The sequence below is a fragment of the Peromyscus californicus genome, unplaced genomic scaffold (genome assembly GCF_007827085.1).
Source record: "Peromyscus californicus insignis strain IS unplaced genomic scaffold, ASM782708v3 Scaffold_4__1_contigs__length_199733344, whole genome shotgun sequence".
Classification (NCBI taxonomy): Eukaryota; Metazoa; Chordata; class Mammalia; order Rodentia; family Cricetidae; genus Peromyscus; species Peromyscus californicus.
The window spans coordinates 94539387-94559202 of record NW_026294562.1 but is presented as its reverse complement, the minus strand read 5'-3'; the positions used below and the strand labels follow the sequence as shown (position 1 = coordinate 94559202).

General features: G+C 39.2%; 1 protein-coding gene across 5 annotated transcripts in view; it reads right to left on the bottom strand.

Moving 5' to 3' along the window:
* The window catches only part of Stk33 (serine/threonine kinase 33), a 173898-nt gene that overhangs the window by 16479 nt on the left and 137603 nt on the right, over positions 1-19816 (bottom strand). For 4 of the 5 annotated variants that reach the window (XM_052711984.1, XM_052711983.1, XM_052711985.1 and 1 more), the window contains one exon: positions 16214-16411. The exons of the other annotated variant lie outside the window; for it this stretch is intronic. In XM_052711984.1, coding sequence (XP_052567944.1) covers positions 16214-16411 — 198 coding nt within the window. The remainder of the gene's footprint in view (positions 1-16213; positions 16412-19816) is intronic. 5 annotated transcript variants of the gene reach the window in all.

Sequence of the window (19816 nt, the reverse complement as noted above, 5' to 3'; positions counted from 1 at the left end):
CCAGAAACTGGAAACAACCTAGATGTTCCTCAACTGAAGACTGGATAATGAAAATGTGGTACATTTACACAATGGAGTATTACTCAGCTGTTAAAAAAATAACATCATGAAATTTGCAGGCAAATGGATGGAACTAGAAAAAAATCATCCTGAGTGAGGGAAGACAAACATGGTATTATTATAAGTAGATATTAGCTGTAAGTAAAGAATAATCATGCTACAATCCACAAACCCAGAAAGGCTAAATAACAAGGAGGGTTCTGCCAGTGTCTTTAAGGTGTGACTACGTGGCTTCTGAGAAACAGAATTTGGGGACTCAAAACAGACTTCTGAGACTCCCCAGAAAGGAAAAATGACAGAGTGGAAGGCAGACATGATAGGAACCTTCCTTTTCAGTTAAAGCCAAATTTCAAATATTTTAATGGAAATAAATCATATTTATATTTCCTTAGTTTTGGAGGTACAAATTATATGCCTATACCAAGTTATCTATAAAAATCTAATCTAATCTTAATGTGCAAAACTTTTCCCATAAAAATATGTCAAAATTCACAGAAAAATTTTTAATAAACTCAAATTTTCACTTTTAAGTTTGACACACTGCATGATCCCATATGGATGTGGTTACTGTATTTCTGATTATCATTCCAGAATTTTACTTTATTTGTACATATTTATCATGAATAATCTGGTGTGCTGATCTGTGATATGCGGGGTAATGATCAACTTATGGTAATTAGCCTATCTATCTGTCACCTTAACGTTTTACCCTCCTTCTGTTTTGTGTTTTATGTTCTTCAGCTTTACTGTGTCATTTACAGTTTAAACACTTCTTCAGTGACGTTTTTATATATTAATTGCACAAAATAATGCATTTTCTTGTGATATTTTTACATATCTGATATAACATACTTTGATCCTAGTCACCACCCAGTCTATCCTAGCCATCCTCATGAATTCCTCTGATCCCTTTTTCTTTCTTAATAGTACCTTGCTTTCTTTTATGTCATTGTTCCTGTAAATTTCACATACTGAAGTGAAAATTTTAATATGTGTCAATCTGCAATTATTCAGTCCACGTTCCTGAGAACCACAGGTTTTCACTCTTCTTCACTTCTTTTCTGTACTTGACCATTGTAACTAGAGCTGTAATACACACAGAGGTACAGATACACCTACTGTGTGCTGCCTTTGATTCCTTCAGGAGTATACACGGGAGTAGTACAGCTGGATCACATGGGAGCCTTTGAGAAATTCCCATACAGTTTCCACAGTGATTTACTAACTTGTGTTCCCACTAACAGTATACATGTGTTACCTTTTTCTCTGTATTATCATTAGCAGTTGTTGCTTTTATTTTATTGATGACAGGGATTCTGGCTAAGGTCAGATGGAGTTTTAATTTACATTTCTCTGATAGTTAAGGCTGCTTAACATTTTTCATGTATTGTTACTTTATTTCATTTACTTTAAAAGTTTTTATTATATTTATTTGTGTGTGTGTGTGTGTGTGTGTGTGTGTGTGTGTGTGTGTGTGTGTGTACACCACTGTGCATATGTGAAAGTCAGTAGACAACTTGTGACATTTGGTTCTCTCCTACTGCATGGGTTCTGGGGATCAAAATCAGGTCCTCAGGCTTGACAGCAAGCACCTTTAGCCACTAAGCCATTGTGTGAGTCTTTTGTACTTCTTTTTTTGAGGATATCTGTTTAGTTCACTTGCCCATTAATTAATTGGATTATTTGTTCTTTTACATTTAATTTTTGAGAATCTTTATGCATTATGCATATTAATCCCTCATCAAAAGAACAGCTACAAAGCCCATTCTGCAGGCTGTCTCTTTACTGTACTAATTGTTCTATTTTCTGTGCATAAATTTGATGCAAATACCATTTGTCAGTTTTTGCTGAGCTACTGGGCTCATTGTCTATGCCTGTCTGTCAAGACAATGTCTCATTTTTCTCAGGCTAGCTTCAAACCCCCTTATGTAGCCAAGAATAACCTTCAACTAATACTGAGAATCATAGATGTGAGCTTCCATGTTGAGTCAATGTGGTGTTAGGGAAGGAAACATGGACTTAGTGCATTCAAGGCAGGTACTCTACCGAGTCACACTCAGCCCTACTTGTGCCTGTATCTTTAAGTGTTTCCCTATGTTTTCAACTACAAGTTTCAAGACTTACTGTGAGTTGATTTGTATAGGGTAAGACACAGATCTAGTTCATTCTCCAATATATGGAAAATATTTAGGTTTCCCAGCTCTGTTATTAGAGGTTGTCTTTTCTACAGTGTAATTTTGGAGCATTTGTTAGAAACCAGTGGCTGTACCTGAATGGGTTTATGTCTGGGACCTTTACTCATTCAATTTGTCTACATGCCTATTTCTGTGCTGGAAACATGCTGTTTTATTCAGCATGGCTTTGTAGTATAATTAGAAATCAGGTATTGTAATTCTTCTAACATTACTCTTAGTTTAGAATCCTTTAGCTATTCTATCTTTTGGGCTTCCATGAGAATTTTAGGATTGCATTTCAGTTCTATAGAGAATGTTAATGGAACAATGCTGAAGGCTGCATTAAGTTCAGAGACTGCTCTGGACAATGAGGTCATTTTAACAATATTAATTCTTCTAACCATGAAGATGGAACATCTCTCTAGTGTCTTTGATTTCTTTCTTAGTGTTGTCTATTTTTCATTGTAGAAATTGTTCACCTCCTTAGCTAGGTTTATTCCTAGGTATTATAGATTTAGGCTATTATGAACAGACTATATTCCTAGTTTCTTTTTTAGAATATCTGTTATGTTGTACAGAAAAGCTACTGATTTTTCTATCTTGAGTTTGTATCTTGTTACTTTGCTGAAATTGTTTATCAAATGTAAGTCTTTTAGGGTCTTTTAGTATAGGAGTATATAGACTGATAACAGGGATAATTTGAATCCTCCCTTTCCTATTTATATCCCTTTAATTGCTTTTCTTGTGCCTAACTGCTCTGGTTAAGAGTGTAAACATTATATTAAACAAGGGGGGTGAAAGTTGACACTCTAGTCTTATTCTTGACTTCATATAAATGGTTTCAGTTTTTCTCTATGCAGTAGAATGTTGACTATACATCTATCATACACAGCCTTTATTTCATTGATGTATATTATTTCTATTATTAGCTTTTTCTAATCTTTCATCATGAAAGGATATTGAATTTTGTCAAAGGCTTTTTAAAAAAATCTATTGAGATTATCATGCAATCCCCTCATTCTGTTCATGTGCCATATTACATTTGTAGATTTGTACATGTTGAACAATTCTTACATCTCTAGAATGAGACCAACTCCATCATGGGCTATGATCTTTTTAACAGCTAATGAGGGTTTTATTGAATATTTGAAATCTATGTTCATCAAGGATACTGGTCTATGCCATTGTTTTTGTTACATCCTTATCCAATTTTTTATGAGAATAATATTTGCTCCATATAATGAGTCTTCCAGCATTCTTTGCCTTTCTGTTTTATAAAATAGCATGAAAGACATTGGTGTTACTTGACTTCTAAGGGTCTGGTCCAGGGCTTCTCATTGATGGAGGACTTTACTACTTCAGCTCCTATATGGTTATATGCCATTTTGGTTTGATCTTAGAGGATCATATTTAGCCAGAAAATTGTTCAGTTCATCTAGATTTTTCAATTGATTGGAATATTATTTAAAAATAATCCCTAATAATTCAGTTGTATTTTTCATTAAATTTTTATTGTATGTATATGGAAAGTTTGCCTCCATGCATGTCTGTGCACCACATACATGCCTGGTATCTATGAAGGCTAGAATATGGAATCAAATGTCCTAGAACTGGAGTTATAGACAGTTGTGAGGCACCATGCAGGTGTGGGGAATTGAATTCTGGCCCACCAGAAGAACAGTAAGTGTTCTTAACCACTGAGCCATCTCTCCAGTCACACTATCTGTTTGATTAACTCCTCTTTTATCCTGGTTTTATTAACTTGGGCCTTTGTTCTTTTGGTGAATTTGGCTAAGGGTTCATCCTTTGTTTCTCTTTGTTTACTGGTTCTTTGTATTATTCTTTTAGTTTCTATTTCATTCATTTGTGAGCTAATCTTTATCAATTCTTTTCCTTACTGGTTTTAGGTTTGGCTTGCTTTCATTTTTCTAAGACCTCTAGATACATCAATAAATTATTTGAGATCTCTCAGATTCTTTTAAAAAATGTAACCATTCATAGCTATACATTTCTCTCTTAGAACTGTCTTAATTGTATCCTGAAGTTTCTGGTATGCTATGTTCTTGTTTTCATTTAATTCTAGGAATTTTTCATTTTCCTCTTGATTTCTTCAATGACCCATTTATCATTCAAAAGTATATTGTTCAGTCTCCATTTGTTTGTGTAGTTTATGTAATTGCTATAGCTGTTAGTTTTCTAGTTTCATTCAAATATTATCAAATAAGTTACTGATAACAATAAGTTACTTCAATTTGTTTGTACTTGTTCAAACTTATTTATATCCTGCAATATAATCTGCTTGGTGAAAATTCCATGAGCTTCTAAGAAGAATGTGTTCTCTGCACCTATTGGATTGAATATTTTGTGGATGTCTACCAAGTCCACTAGATCTATAATGTAGGTCAGCTCTGATATCATTGTTTTTTTCTGTCCCAATGACCAATATACTGGTGAGAGTGGATACTGAAATTTTCTACTATTGTTGTATGAGAGTATATCTTTCTCTTTAGGTCCAGTTATGTTTTTTTTATGAAATTTGGTACATATATACTTACAATCATCATGCTCTCTTTAGTGGATTACTGCCTTTGTCAATATGTAATAACTTTATTTGCCTCTTCTGACTGATTTTTTTCCTGATCTACTTCTTATCATGTATTTGTATAGCTATTTCTGTTTCCTTGAGTTTTCATTTGCCTGGAAAATTATTTTCTATTCTTTCACTTTCAGTCAATACATGGAATGTCCCACAAGATAGGTTTCTTGCAGACAGCAAAGAGTTGGGTCTTGTTTTTTTTTTTTTTAAATCTAATCAGATTAAAATTGGATATTTAAGACAATTATACTTAGGGTTATTATTGGAAAGTATATACTAGTTCTTGGCATTTTTCTTGCTCTCCTAATGTTTGATTCTTTCCTACTTCTTCTAATTTGCTTACCTATTGTTCTAATTGAATTTATTCTTGCCCATGCTCTCATAATGTGTTTATCTTCCTCTTCTATGTGCAAGATTCTATAAGTATCATCTGCAATTCTGACTCAGTCATCACAAATAACTTTAGTTTATGCCTAGAAGTGTACACAAATTTCTAAGTGGTCTTATTAATGGAAAACACGGAGCCAGATATAGGGGTGAAAACCTGAGAGAGATCAGAGGAATAGGAACAGCCACATGCTAACCTCACCTCACCAACTCCACAGTTTCCAAAAGCAAGATATTTTTTGTCTACCCATGCCTATATGCCTTGCTGTTCTGCCATCTGATTTGCCCTCTCTGTCCAGCTACATCACTTCCTCATCCTGCCCAGTTCTGTCACTTCCTGTCTGTCTGTACAGACCTCTAGACCTCCATGGTTAACTAGTGTTGGAAGGCCTGGCTCTGTTCCCAGTATGGCCTTGAACTCACATAGATCCAGACATATCCCTGTTTTCCAAGTGATAGGATTAAAGGCATGTGCTAATATTGCATGCCTATTGTGTTTACTTATGATGGCTGGCTTTTTCCTCTGATCTCCAGGCAAGCTTTATTTATTAGAGCACAAATAAAATATCACCACATAGAAGGTCTTTGTTTCCTTTGCATCCTGAAGGATAATTTTGCCAGATATAATAAAGTAGGTTGAGTTAATTTTTGTAGAGTTCGAAATACATTATGCTATATCTTCCTGACCTTTAGAGTTTCTTCTTGGATATTTGCTGTTACTCTAACATAGTTGCCTTTATAAGCAACTTGGCAATTCTCACCTTTTGTACTCTTGGCATTCTAAGTGTAATATGGCATGGGGAGGTTCTTTTTCTGGTCATGTCTCTTTGGTGTTCTTAATGTTTTCTGTGTCTGGATGTACATATGTTGCCCCCAACTTGGGAAATGTTATGTTCTCATTTCACTGAATAGATTTTCTATGTCATTATTCTGTATCTCTACATCTGAGTTTATGCCAAGATTCCCAAGCTTGTTTTTTAATCATGTTCTGCTTATACTTTATTTTTATTGTAATACTATCTAAATGTTCTAATTCATATATCTTCCTTTAAGCCTTGATATTCTCCCCCTTGATCCAGTCATTGGCGAGGTTTTTAACTCAGCCTTTTATTTGACTTACTGAACTTTCATTTCCAAGATTTTTACTTGATTTTTTCCAGAATCTCTCTTTACTGAATTGCTCTTTCATATACTAAATTGTCTTATTTCATTTAGCTGTCTATTTATATTTTCTCTGTGTGTACATACATGTGGAGTCCAAAGAACAGCCTTGGGTGCTATTCCTTGGGTATTGCCCACATTTCTTTCTCTTCCTCCTCCTCCTAGTCCTCCTTTTTTTTTTTTTTTTTAAAGATAGGGTCTCTCATTGGCCTAGAACTTGCCAAGTAAGCTTGGCTGGTTGGCTGAACACTGACCCCCCCCCCCCCCCAGGGAACCATCTGTCTCTATTTCCTAATGTTTGGATCACAAGCAAAAGACACCATGCCTGGCTTCCTTCCTTCCTTCCTTCCTTATGTGAGTTCTGGGGATTGAACTCAAATTATTGTGCTTGCAAGGCAATCACTTTGCAAACATTTTATTAATTGAACTATTCTCCTAGCCATCTCCCTAGCCCCATCATATTCTCCTTGAGTTTGTTGATTTTTAAGTTCATGTTATAAATTCTTTGTGTAATAGTTTATCCACGTCAGTATCATTAAATTGCAATATTATGGACAATCAACATTGTGGGGTAGTAGGGGTCATGTTGCCTTGCTTTTTCATATTTCCTATATTTCTACATTGATATTTTAACACTGGGGTTAAGCCATTGTGTGGGAGTTTTGATCTTTTAAATTTTTAAATTAGAGTATTTGCCACAGTTCAGTGGGATTAAGTCATAGCTGGATTGGAGTTTGTCACATCTGGGCTGGTGTGAGCTCAGCAATAACCTCCCCCTTAAAATTCTCAAGGTACTAAGCTCAATTAGCAGTGCCACTCATAAGAAGCACACAAACTGTAGTAACAGTCATAATATAGTAACAAATCAAATATGAACACAACACCAATAACAATAAAGGAGAGAGGGCAAAGATAGAATAGAATGAATAAAAAGATGCTAGTTAATAAAGAGTAAAGAGAGGGAGGGAATGAAGAATATAGAAAGGAGAAAATGAAAGGTGGATGAGAAAGGAGAAGAGAGAATAGTCACTTAAAGATGTAAAAATGAAAAAAATAGAAAAAGAAAATAAAACAACAAATGGAAAAGAAGACAAGAGGAAATGATCCAATTAAAGGTGTTCTTAAAGGGGGAATGGAAATAATTTAAGGCTGGAAGAATATTAAAATTAAATTGTGAAAGCAAGAAATAAGAGAAAAACATTAGACATAAATATTCAAAGTAAGCAGGTATGGTCCAAAAGTCTTAATAATTACAAAAAAAACCCACTGGTTCTCTTTCTAGCATTGAGTTCAAGTATATGTTATAGGAGATATGAAAATTCTGTTTGTACTGGACAGACCTTTCTAGAATCTTGGGTTGTGTACTCTTTGGGCAGCACCTATAGGCTGAGTTCCATTTGTCTTTTCGTTCTTTATTTTGGGGCATACCACTATAATCCACACTCAACTGTCCTGGCTGGGGTGGAAAATAATCCATAGTTGCCTTTCATTTTATTTTCTCTGCACATTCCTATGGCTGTCCAGGGATGAAGAGTATCTAAGGAGTTGCAACCATCCACATTAAATGGGGGACAGCTGTGGGTCCCACATGGCACCCTCATCCTTCTGACAGGTGTTCTGAAACTTAGTTACCACATATAATTACTTGCAATGGCTCATTCTGAGCCTGCCCCAGCTCCCTTAATCAAGTTCCCAAATAAATGGCCCTAGAGGGCAAGGGACCTTTGTTCCCTTTTGCATCCCTATCTAGCTTCCTACTACAAAGAACTCTCAATGATTCTGACTCAAAGTATTTCTCCCTTAGCCATACTAGACCTATTGGCCATCACTCACTGGATTCATTTATGACTATAAGTTCCTGGAGATGGAGAAAATATCGAAACCGTTGACTCCCCAGGCAGTAAGCTCAGACAGGACCTTAAAAATGGCTTCCTAATGTTACAGGGATGCTGTATCAAAAGAAGGACTTTCCCAGGGCCAGTATGCAAAGTACAAGTCCACAGTAATGACTTAAATGATGGTCTGCATTTTTGGGTTTTGTTTTGTTTTGTTAGATTTATTTCATGCGTATGTGTCTTTTGCCTGCATGCCTATATGTGCATATGTGTGTGCCTGGTGCCTACAGAGCCAGAAGAGTATGGTAGATCTCTAGGAACTAATGTTACTGGCAGCTGGGAGCCACCATATGGGTTCTAGAAACCAAACCTGGATCCTCTACAAGAGCACCAAGTGCACTTGAAAGACCCTAACCCTTCAGGCTTATACCCCCAAGCCCCAGGAAATAAGGAACTAAAAAGAAAACTAGTTCCAAGGGCCACCTGACTTAGCCACTACTCAATCACCCCTGCCACAATGTAACAATGTAAAAAGATTTCTGTTAAGAGATGTGCTCAACTGTGACTGGGATAGTTGCAGGTATTCCAGGAAGGACCACTGTGACCTTTGTGTAAACTCCACTCCCGCCCTGATAACCCCCTTAAGGTTTCAGGAAGAATGTGCATGCAGACATGACTGTACCCACTCTGTGATCACCCTGTCAACAGGCCATGAAATTGTATGGGAATTGTAATCTTGTGGGTTTTGTGGGGTTTTCCTTTAAAAACCTCCATATGGCTGCAGTAAGATGCGGCTCTTGCTCTTGGGAGCAGAGTTTGCCCTTCTGTACAGAAGCTTCAATAAACTCGTGCTGTTGCATCAACTGGACTGGAGTCTGGGTTCTTGGGGCGCCCACTTGAGACCCTAAACTTTGGGGTCCAACACACTTAACCACTGTGCCAAACTTAGCTTTTTAGCCTTTGTTTTTGCATAGCAAGGAGGCCAATGGTCACTGTATTTTGTGAGTTTCTCTCTTTTTCTTTCTTTTACCTCTATCCCCACCCTCTATCAAATTGCTGGTTCTGGGGCACTCTTTTCTGCTCTCTGTTGCACTTCCCAAAGTCTCTGAGTTTTCTCAAGCCTGTTTACAGCTCTTCACCACCTTCCCACCACCCACTTCAAAGGGCGGCTGCTCTTCTGCTGGAGTGACTCTTTCCTGCAAAGAAGTGGCATTCACTGTGTGCTTCTGATTCCCATTTTGGAGCTTCCCTAGCATTTCTATAATTTTTATAAACAAGATCATGCCATCTGCAATTGGGCGCTTGGACTTGCTCCCTTCTGTTTTGGGTGTCATTAGCTTTCTTCTCTTCCCTAGGTGCTCTGGCTAGGGCTTCCAGTACCATTTCAGCTGAAGTGGGCACTCTTATCTTCCTCCAGATCATAGAACATTGTCTGATTTTCCTCGTTTGGTGTATTTTCACATATGGCCTTTATCATGTTGGATGTACTCCTACTATATTTAACTTGGGAAGAGGTTTTTCATCACAAAACTATGCTAATTTTTATTGAATGATTTTTCTGCATTTATTAAATGATTATTTTGTCATGTGATTGATTATTTTCATATCAGGCATCATATTTACGGAACTGTATGTATTGAACAATTCTTCTATCACTGGGATGAATCCCTGATATGGTGAAAGATCTTTGTAAAATGATGTTGGTTTAGTTTCCTACTATTTAGTTGATTTTTTTCATCTATTTTCATCAGGGATTTGGCCTGTGGCTTTCCTTTTTTATTGAACCCTACTTGTTTTGAGTATTAGGCAAAGGCTTGCTTCCAAGAATAAGTCTGGAAGGATTCCCTCACCTTCCATTTTGTTAATTTTTTGTAAAGTCTAGACGTAGATTTCAAAATCTGGTGTTTCTTGATTGCTGTTCTCTCTGGATGACCTGCTCATTGATGAAAGCAGAGCTATAAGGTCTCCTAGTGTTAGCACAGCACAGTGTCTCTCTTTCTTTTGGTCTGTTGATGCTTGTTTCATATATCAGTGTGCTCCAATGTTTGCCGAGTGCATACACACTTACAATTACTAGAGCATGCTGTGCTGACTTACTACTGTCTACTGACTACCTTGTCGTTTTTTGTTTTGTTTTGTTTTTTTTCTTTTGAGACAGGATTTCTCGGAGTAGTTTTGGTGCCTGTCCTGGAACTCACTCTGTAGACCAGGCTGCTCTCAGACTCACAGAGATCCGCCTGGCTCTGCCTCCTGAGTGCTGGGATTAAAGGCATGCGCCACCACTGCCCGGCTATACCTTTGTCATTTTTACAGTTTTGACTTGCAGTCTATTTTATCTCATGGAACTCTAGCCACTCCTGTTCTTTAGTTTCCATCTATGCAGTTCAATTTGTGTGGGTCCTTACTGAAGCAAGCCTCTTGCATATATTTGGATCCTACGTGTGTGTGTGTGTGTGTGTGTGTGTGTGTGTGTGTGTGTGTGTGTGTGTGTGTGTTATTTCAATGTGCCATAGACCTTTTAGTTGGAGAACTTAATTTACTTACATTCAAAGTAACTTGGTAGGAGAAACTTCTGCCATTTTATTGCTAGATTTCGACATTTTTATAGACTCTTCTGCATCTTTCTTCCTCTATTAGCTACTTCTTTTGCAGTTAAGTGATTTTTCTGTATCACTACACTTTAGTTTTTTGTTAATTTTGTATTTATTGTAGGTTTTTATTCTGTGGTTACTATGGGGCTTACCAAACACATCTGCTACGGCTCGGATCCGAAATGTTCCCTGCAGGCTTATTTGTTTGAACACTTACTTGGTCCTGGTGCTGGTGCTGTTCTAGGAAGTTACTGAGCCTTTAGGAGGTAGACCCCATGGTTAGAGCAGGCTACTAAAGGCGGGGCCTTGAGAGTTTGATCCCCTCTGGTTTGGGTCCAGCTCTGTCTACTGTCTATGGGCTGCCATGATCTGACAGGTTCCACTCTCAGCAGCTAAGCACCTCAGCTGCTCTGCTGCCTGCTGTGATAGGCTGCATCCCCTGACCCAGGAACAAGCTAAGCCTCCATTTACTTCTAGTGTTTCTGTCAGGCAGCTACTTAAAGCAGTAAGAAAAGTGACTCACAAAATATCTTTTAGTAACTATAGGTTATTTTAAACAAATAACAACTTTAACATCAATCACTAAAAAAAAAAATTACCCTACATTTTAACTCTATTTCCGTCCCTCCCACCCCCGTTTTCAATTTCTGATGTCTCTATTTACATCTCTTTGATATTAGTTATTGTAACTATCTTTGCTTTGTCTTTTAACATTCCCATCTGGAATATAAGTGGTTTATCTTACAATCCTGGTGTGGAGGGCTAGTTGGTTGGTCGGCTGGTTGGGTTTTTCAGGTGTGGGGTGTGTGGATTTTTACTTTGACCTGTGAGTTTTGCATCTTCAGATACTTTTGTGTTCCACATTAGTGTCCTTTTAATTTGAAGACTTCCCTTTGGCATTTTTGCTAGATGTGTCTTAACTGATGTTAATAAACTCCCTCGGCTTTCTTTTGTCTAAGAGAGTTACCTCTCTCCTTCCTTTCCAAGTTGCAGCTTTTCCAAGGATGGCACTCTTGGTTGGTGGTTTTCCCTTTCAACATTTTGGCAATATCACCCTGTCTCTCCTGGCCTGTAGGCTTCTGTGGTTGTATGACATGACTTCTTCCCTATGCTCCTCCTAGGGTTCTGCTTTGTCACGATATTAGGTAGTGTCTTTTTGTGTGACATGGGAGGTCCTCTTTGGGTTCTTTCTGAGTACAGGTAGGTGAACTTCCTTTGACTAAACATTGGCTTTTTCCTCAGATTATGGAAAATTCCTCTCGATACTTTAAAAATTACTTTATCTATTTAATTTTGAGACGGAGTCTCACTATGTAGACCTAGCTGTCCTGAAACTTGATAATGTAGACCAGGCTGGCCTTGAACTCACAGAGATCTGTCTGTCTCTGCTTCCTGGGTGTCGAGATTAAAAATGTGCAACCATCGCACTTGTCCTCATCCTAGATTTCTTTAAATATGCTTTTTGGCTCTACTTCTCTCTCTACTTTCTTTAATTCCTATTACACATAGATTAGGTCTCTTGATGGTAGCCTACAACTCCTATAAGCTTTCTTCATACTCCTCCCCCCCCCCCCCCCCCCCCCCCCCCCCCCCCGCCTCTCTCTGATACTGGACTGACCAATTTCAAATGTTCTGTCTTCAATCTCACTGTTCCTCATTTTGAGCTGCTAAAGCTTCTATTGCATTTTTACTTGGCTCATTATATAATTAATCCATTGTTTAGGTTCTCTCTCTCTCTCTCTCTCTCTCTCTCTCTCTCTCTCTCTCTCCCTCCCATTCTCTGCTGTCCCTTCTTTTCTTTCTTGATTGCTTTTGCAAAACTGTTTGTTTTATTCATGCATTATTTTCAAATTTCATTTTTCATCTATATATTCTTGGGTTCAGTGAATTTTTAAGAGATTTTGTGAATTCTCTTTTCTGATATGACATAGTTCTCCCTTTCTTTTGTGTCCATTGTTGTGATTTTATTGGAGGTTGTGATGATATACTGTCTTTGTTGTTTTGTTTTTGTTTTTGTTTTTTGAGACAGTGTTTCTCTATGTAGCACTGGCTGTCCTGGAAATCACCCTGTAGACCAGGCTGGCCTTGAACTTGGAGATTAGCCTGCCTCTGCCTCTGAAGTGCTGGGATTAAAGATGTGCACCACCACTGACTAGAGATCTACTGTCTTTGTAATTCTATGTTCCATCACTGGCCTCCATATTTGAAGCAGCAGCTACCTTGGCTTCTTTGGGCAGTTTGAAAACAGCAGCCTTCACTGCTTGTGTTATGATGGTGGCTCAGAGATTACTTTCAAGATCTCTAGATGGCTAGGTTGCTGCCTTTGCACTGGCTTTATTCTGCTTTCTGGCAAGACAATTGGTTGTGCTCTGTATTTAGGCTGAGCCACTGGGTGGGCAACTGCCACTAATCCACTAATCCACAGCATGCACTTCTGGCCACTGTGTTAGTCTTGTTACTCCCTTGGTGAGTCTGAAGGTGGCTTTTGGAGTCATGGGAAATACTGTTTAAACTCTCAGGCGCGGTAGAACCAGCACCTGTAATAGCTGTAATTCACAGCCTTGGTAGTGCTCCTCTCTTTGCTGCCACAGAAAGAACTGTTTAAATCCCCAGGTGCAGCAAACCAGCTCCTGGTTAGTAATTAAATAGCTTTGGTCTGATCCCACTCAGGGAAGGGTCTGGAGTGGTCTGTGTGGTCAGACGACACTGTTTATGCTCACAGAATTCACTGGAAGGGCTTTCCTGTCACTGGGCAGACTTGGACTATGGAGAGGGGCTATGTTAGAGTCTGGCCTTCTAGGGAAGTAAGGTTGGAAGAATACCCACCTCCTCTAGGACCCATCCCAGCTTTGCCAGTAGGCTACGTCATTACCTGGAGTAATGACAAACTGCCACTGCTGACAGACAAAGCTTCCACTCTAGCACCGCACTGGCCTCCTCAGTAGGCTCAGCTCTTTTCTGGTTTCTCTCTGGCTGCCATTTCCCCTCTAAGCTCCCCATGAACTGAGGACGGAGGGGGCTGCTCTGCAGTGTTTCTGAATGCGGGGGAGTGGCTGCTTTCCTGCTTCTCTCTTCTCCCTGGAAAGACCTTGGGTCCTAGTGACTTCTCTCTGGGGGGACAGTGTGCCTCCTGAGAGAGGAGGAGGGCAATGTGGTCCTAAGAAGACCACTTTTCTCACACTAGCAATGGAGGTGGAGGGTTTTTTTTGGGGGGGTTGTTTGTTTGTTTGGGTTTTTTGTTTGTTTTGGGGTTTGTTGTTGTTGTTGTTGTTGTTCAGCTCTGTGGAAAACAGAGGTGATCAGTCTTGATCCCATGCTTTGGGAATCCTGGTGATGTCACTCCACTCATTCCACTGACTTTAGGACTTCCACACTCTGCTACTTATTGTAAATACAAATTTGAAAGACTAGAAGTAATTTTTAGCATAAACTTTGGCACAATTAGGAAAATAGTATATTTACTTGCAAAAGCCAATGAAATATGAGAAATCTGTCTCTTTTAAAGGGCAACAAACTTCAGAAAAAATGCCGCATTAAATTCCTCCCAAGATATCACAGACAAGCCTAAGCAAGGGAAAGTTCCTTAGAAGACACTGAAGGCAAAATGCTATGCGCATTGCAGGAACAGCTACAGAAGCCCTGCAGCCAGCAAGCTCTCTATCCATCCTGGGAGGCGCTGCTACTGTGGCCCAGCCCTTGCTCATTGACGTGAGCCCTGAGTGCGGAACAGCTGTTCTTGCTGAAATGAAATGCTGTATTCTCAGGTTTATAACTAAAGTCCTGTCAATAGATGACAAAGTTCACATTCTAATCCCTTTCTTCCTTAGCTGAAGTCGCCAAGAGCAGAACAGGTCACACACATTAGCTTGTGATTTGCAGGACGTCTGGGACAGGGAAGAAAGCATGACAGGGCAATGGGAAAGGAGACGGAGTGCCTTTGACCCACAGAGGAAGTCTATGTCACATTCACCGATAAACACAGATATAACCCTGCACTGCAGAACATCTGTGCTGCAGTGTGTATATTTGTATATGTGTACATATAGATGCATGTGTATATGCATTATATAAACATGCACACACACTTTATGTATGGATGTGTATATGTGTAGCTGTGTGTATGTATATGTGTAACTGTGTGTATGTATACGCTACCATGTCAGCCAACATGAAAATCTTCAAACTATGTTCAACAAAAAGAAATGTAAACATGAGTTTTAGGATGTAATTTTTGAAGAGAATATAAAATACACATTGTGCTAAGCAACGTAGGAGTTGTTGTCAGATGAGACAGGAAGGGAATCAATAAGCTTATGTTTACAGTATCGTAAAAGAGTGATTTTTTCACGCAATCTAAGTCACTATGTTAAGCTTCTTATCCTGCATTTACTGTCCAGCAGACACAGAACTTCCCAGCCAGGAGGTCACTCTCCCAGGCCCCTTCTGCAAGATTCTGCCAGGAATCTTGGCTAGGAGTAGGGCCAGCAGGACTGCACATTCCTGGGCATGGGTCAGGGCTCGCCCTGACGGTCCTCCTTGTGCTCTGCCTATCTGCTGCTACAGCGAACTAGAAAGCAACAACAAATACAGAAATCTGGACTCTCCGGAGCACAGGATGCAGAGTTTAAGTAAGAGCTAGGACACAGACACAGGAGAGAGAACTCAAACAGGAAAAACTTACACTGACATATAGAAAAAATTGGGAAGGGCTTGTCTGGGCAAACCATCTGGATATCCAGTTAATAGATCTACAATCTAGAATCAACATGTTAACAAAACTGTTCCACAGACATGAAAGTGTTCAGATCTAATCAGGTAACCCAACAAACCTCTGTAGCTTGGGTTTTTATGAAACAATACACAAATAACTGTATAATATAATAATACATTTTGCATATAATACATAAACCAATTTTAAATTCTATAGCTGGATAGAGTACAAAACTTATTAATTTGGAGCCATGGGTCAAATCTGGCATACCATCTGCTTCATCAGAAAAGGCTTAGCTGGAATGAAGTCATGTTCACTCGTTGCTGTCTGCGGCAGTGTCCAGGCTGTACATTCAGAGCTGAGTAGTTATGACAGAGGCTAATAGGGCCCCAAAGCCTATAGCACTTACTATAGTCTGAGTGTCCTTCATCTGAAATTGCTGGATGTTCAGATTAGGGAAGCTCAATCTGCATGCGTTCTCTCACAGAGAAAAGTTGGCAGCCACACTCTGAATAGCCCCTGATCCTAAATATGAGGCCCTGCTGCTGAATCACATGGCTTAGAAGGCAGAAGGACCTCACCTGCTGAATAATGCAGACCTCTGTTACCAACTAACAGTGAAATGATGGAGCTGCAAAAGAGGTCCTCAGTGCGTGACAGTGCTGAGCAGTGGAGCCTGCCACGGTGGTTCTTCCTACCTGTTTTGTTGTCTTTGCAGACGGACTGTCATTGACATCAAGGACCTTTTCCCTCGTATGGCTACTTTTCAACTTTCCTGTCACAGGATGCTTAGGCTTCTCGTCTGTCTTGGTGTCCTCATCACTTTCTGGGTTATTTTTCCATTCTTTCATCATTTCTAATACATTTGTTGGTCTCACTGAAGAAAATGTATTGCCCTAATATTAAAAACAGATGTTTGTGTTATAAACAGTTCAGATAACTGAAAGATTCTTAAACATCTTTCTTACTAATATATTCTCCCCAAATCAGCAAGTTACACATAAAAATTATAAAGCTGAGCAAGTAGCAAAACTCTGGTGTCTGTTGGAGCACACTCCCTGTCCCACAGTGGCTAACTACCACATGGCATCACTTATGATATGAACAGGGTTAGAGAAAACCACTCTCAAGTCATGAAGGAATAAATGTAGTCTGTTTGTGCCAAGGTTACAACATGGCAATTCTGAGGCAGCCAAGACCTCTTTTGCACTGTTCTTAGGAAACTGGTAAGATACTATCCAAAAGCTAGGGGTCCAACACTAAAGGTGAGTCTACCCAACACCAAATGTCTAGGAAAAACACCCACACTCAGGTACTTAGGTAAACAGTATGTCAAAGAATATAGATCATTGACTTGAAAGCTCTTGCCTGGAATATTTCTATATAATGTGGCCATTTGGCTATAATTGACTCAGTGTGCTGTTTTTATCCCAGCTATGACCGTATCAAACCAAAATTGGCCATTATACACTATTTTCCAAATATCCCATCTAATGTGCCAAGACACACAGATGTAAGCTCAAATGGCTCCTGCTTGACTTAAATATTTTTTTATTCTAATTCTGGCTGTTAGAGAACATTTGGACAGGATGTTTGGATCACCTTTAGGTTAAAATGAGACCACAGGTATGTAGCAATTCTAAGCAGTCTTTGTACATAGGTAGATTTAAGTGTTATGCACTAATGACACAGAAAACCACAAGACTGAGCACATTAAGGGCAGCCATCTGAATACACTGTGGAGGATTTATTGAGTTTAATATAGTCATGGTTAAAAATAGATCAGCATCAAGAACAGAATAGTAATAACAAGAGATCATTAGGAGACTGAGTCCCAAGCTCTTCTATTCTGCCCTTACCTTTTCCCTAGCATCTGAGTACTCTACACTGGCTGTACTCATTTCTCCTCTGCCCCCTAATTTATCATCCCTTTCTGACAACCATGGCCTATACTGCCTTCAAGGCCCAATTTAAAAGTCATCTCTATTAGGTGTCCTAGAACTGGGAGCATACACAGGGCTAAAGTAGCAGCCATGGGAGTCTAGAGCCATCTAAAATGCTTGATCGTCTCAGAGCTCACTGATCTGAGTCCTGATCTCCAAGGCTTGCAACTTCTCAGCTTCATCCTGACTTCTGTCAGAATTCACAGTACCCAGGCTCCTAGACTTTGGATATACACATCTTGGGCTCAATTTAATTCTCTCATTAGCAAAGATATAATCTGACATTTTGCATTGAGTCTGTAACCTCAGTCCTGTTCAAATAAATGTCCCCAGGTTAACTCTTGGATACTGTGGATTTCACATTTCTACCCTCTTTGAAGAATTTGTGACTTTGTCAGAATAAATATATCACTTTTAGGTGACACATTTTTGGGAGTTCCTACATAGTCCATCATGCTCATAGTCCATCCCAGTTCCTACTATGTTCCTACAAAGATCTAGAGCCTCTCTTAGTCAGATCCCTGATTAAGAATGCAGCAACTCTTACTCATGCCAGGCAATTTTCAATGGAAGATGCTAAGCATTGGGACTTAGAAGTCATTCTTTATCACAGGACATGCAGCCTATCCTGATAGGGAGAACAAAGGAAATGCTACACCTGCAAGTCACCTCTAAGACGCCTTAGCAAGATGAGCCTGTCTACACTTGACTATGCCCAAACAAACGACAGTCACAGTGGAGTTCATATGTGATATGCGTAATGTGACAGCAGTTTATTATAGCACTCTTTGCTTTGCAAAGTCCTGATAAGCATATATTTAGTTATCATGATTTAACTAACAACATCAGTCCCTCAAGAGCACGGCTCAAACTTCACACACCATGTTATATTAAACATTATTATAAAAATTGCAAACCTCACTGCTGGCTTTGCAGCCCACACCAAACAGATGCCCATTATGATCGATGACCAGCTGGGTCACTTCTTTCAAAGTGTATTGGTTCCTAGATACTAAGTATCTGATGGTCTGTTCATCCATGGTCTCCTTCTCTCCAAGGAATTAGTCAACAAAGATAAAAGTGCAGCAAAGACAAGAAAATGTTGATACTAGAAGTAAAATTTGAATCAAACGGAGTGTAATAACAGAAGAAATAGTTTGTAATGGGGACCCTGACACTCCTTCATTTGCATACAGTCAAAGGAAGTAGTATAGGCAAATTTGACAAGTGAAGGGGTGTACCAGAAAGGATGGAAATATTGCTGAGGAAGGATGCCTGCAAAGAACTCTCAGAGGTGTCTCATGACATAGAAGGCACAATAATACAATGCTGGAAGCAGATCAAAATTGGCAAACAGTGGGCAAGTTTGCTGGACACAACACTGACCCTCATTCCATAAAGTCACTGCTAGGGCAAGAAGGTAGGACTACAAAAACCAATCTTGGTAATGTTTACCATGGTGTTAGCAACAACACCACCAATCTTGCTGCCTTCCTATTTCTAACATTCTATAATGTGCTACATGAACATTGCCCTGAATTTATTTCACCTTTATGTATGTCTGCAATGAGCAGAGAGTTTTCATATTTAGGGTTTTAACAGAGACGTTTGGACATAGATTTTTCTTAATTATTAAAGTCTATTTTGCGGAGTATCACCCTGTGCTGTCATTTTACATTCTTGCATTATCATGTAGAGTAAAGATTGCCTATGTTATCTTAAGCCTGTATCTCTAGCAAGCTTTAAGTGTCCACCTATAGGATCACCTATAAGCCTACCCAAGAGCTCAGTAGCTAACACTGTGTGGTGAGAGTGCCATTGTACTCAAAGAAATTGCCCTATTTCTCAAACCAAAGAGATTGTGAGGAAGAGAAAGGGATCTAAAATAGAATCATCACAAACACTCCACCACTTGGAAAGTTAACTCTTGGCTTACTGTACTCACTTGTGCTAGCAAGCTTAGACTCTGCTACATTGGAAAGTGGAGTCCATGCAGTCCATGTCTAAAACCCACTCACAGGCTACCCACTTCCTGTTTTTTTAGCAGTTGAAGGAGAAATTGCATCTGATACTTGGACTAACCAGTAAGTAATGGCCTATAGCTATGAGCCTTTCAGTCTAACAAATTATAAATGAACTAACCAACTAAAGAAACAAACAAAAATGGGCTAGAACTGCCAGCAGGCACTAGATGACATGTCACCTCAGCACAAGGACGCTAGCCTTGGAACTCCCTTTGCTGGCTGAATCCAGGTCAGACACTGAACTCTTCACTTCCAAGGTAGCAGTGACCATTTGTTAACTGGAGGCTGCCCCAAGTAGAGGCCTTTTTGGTTAGAGCATTTCCATTGCATAGCC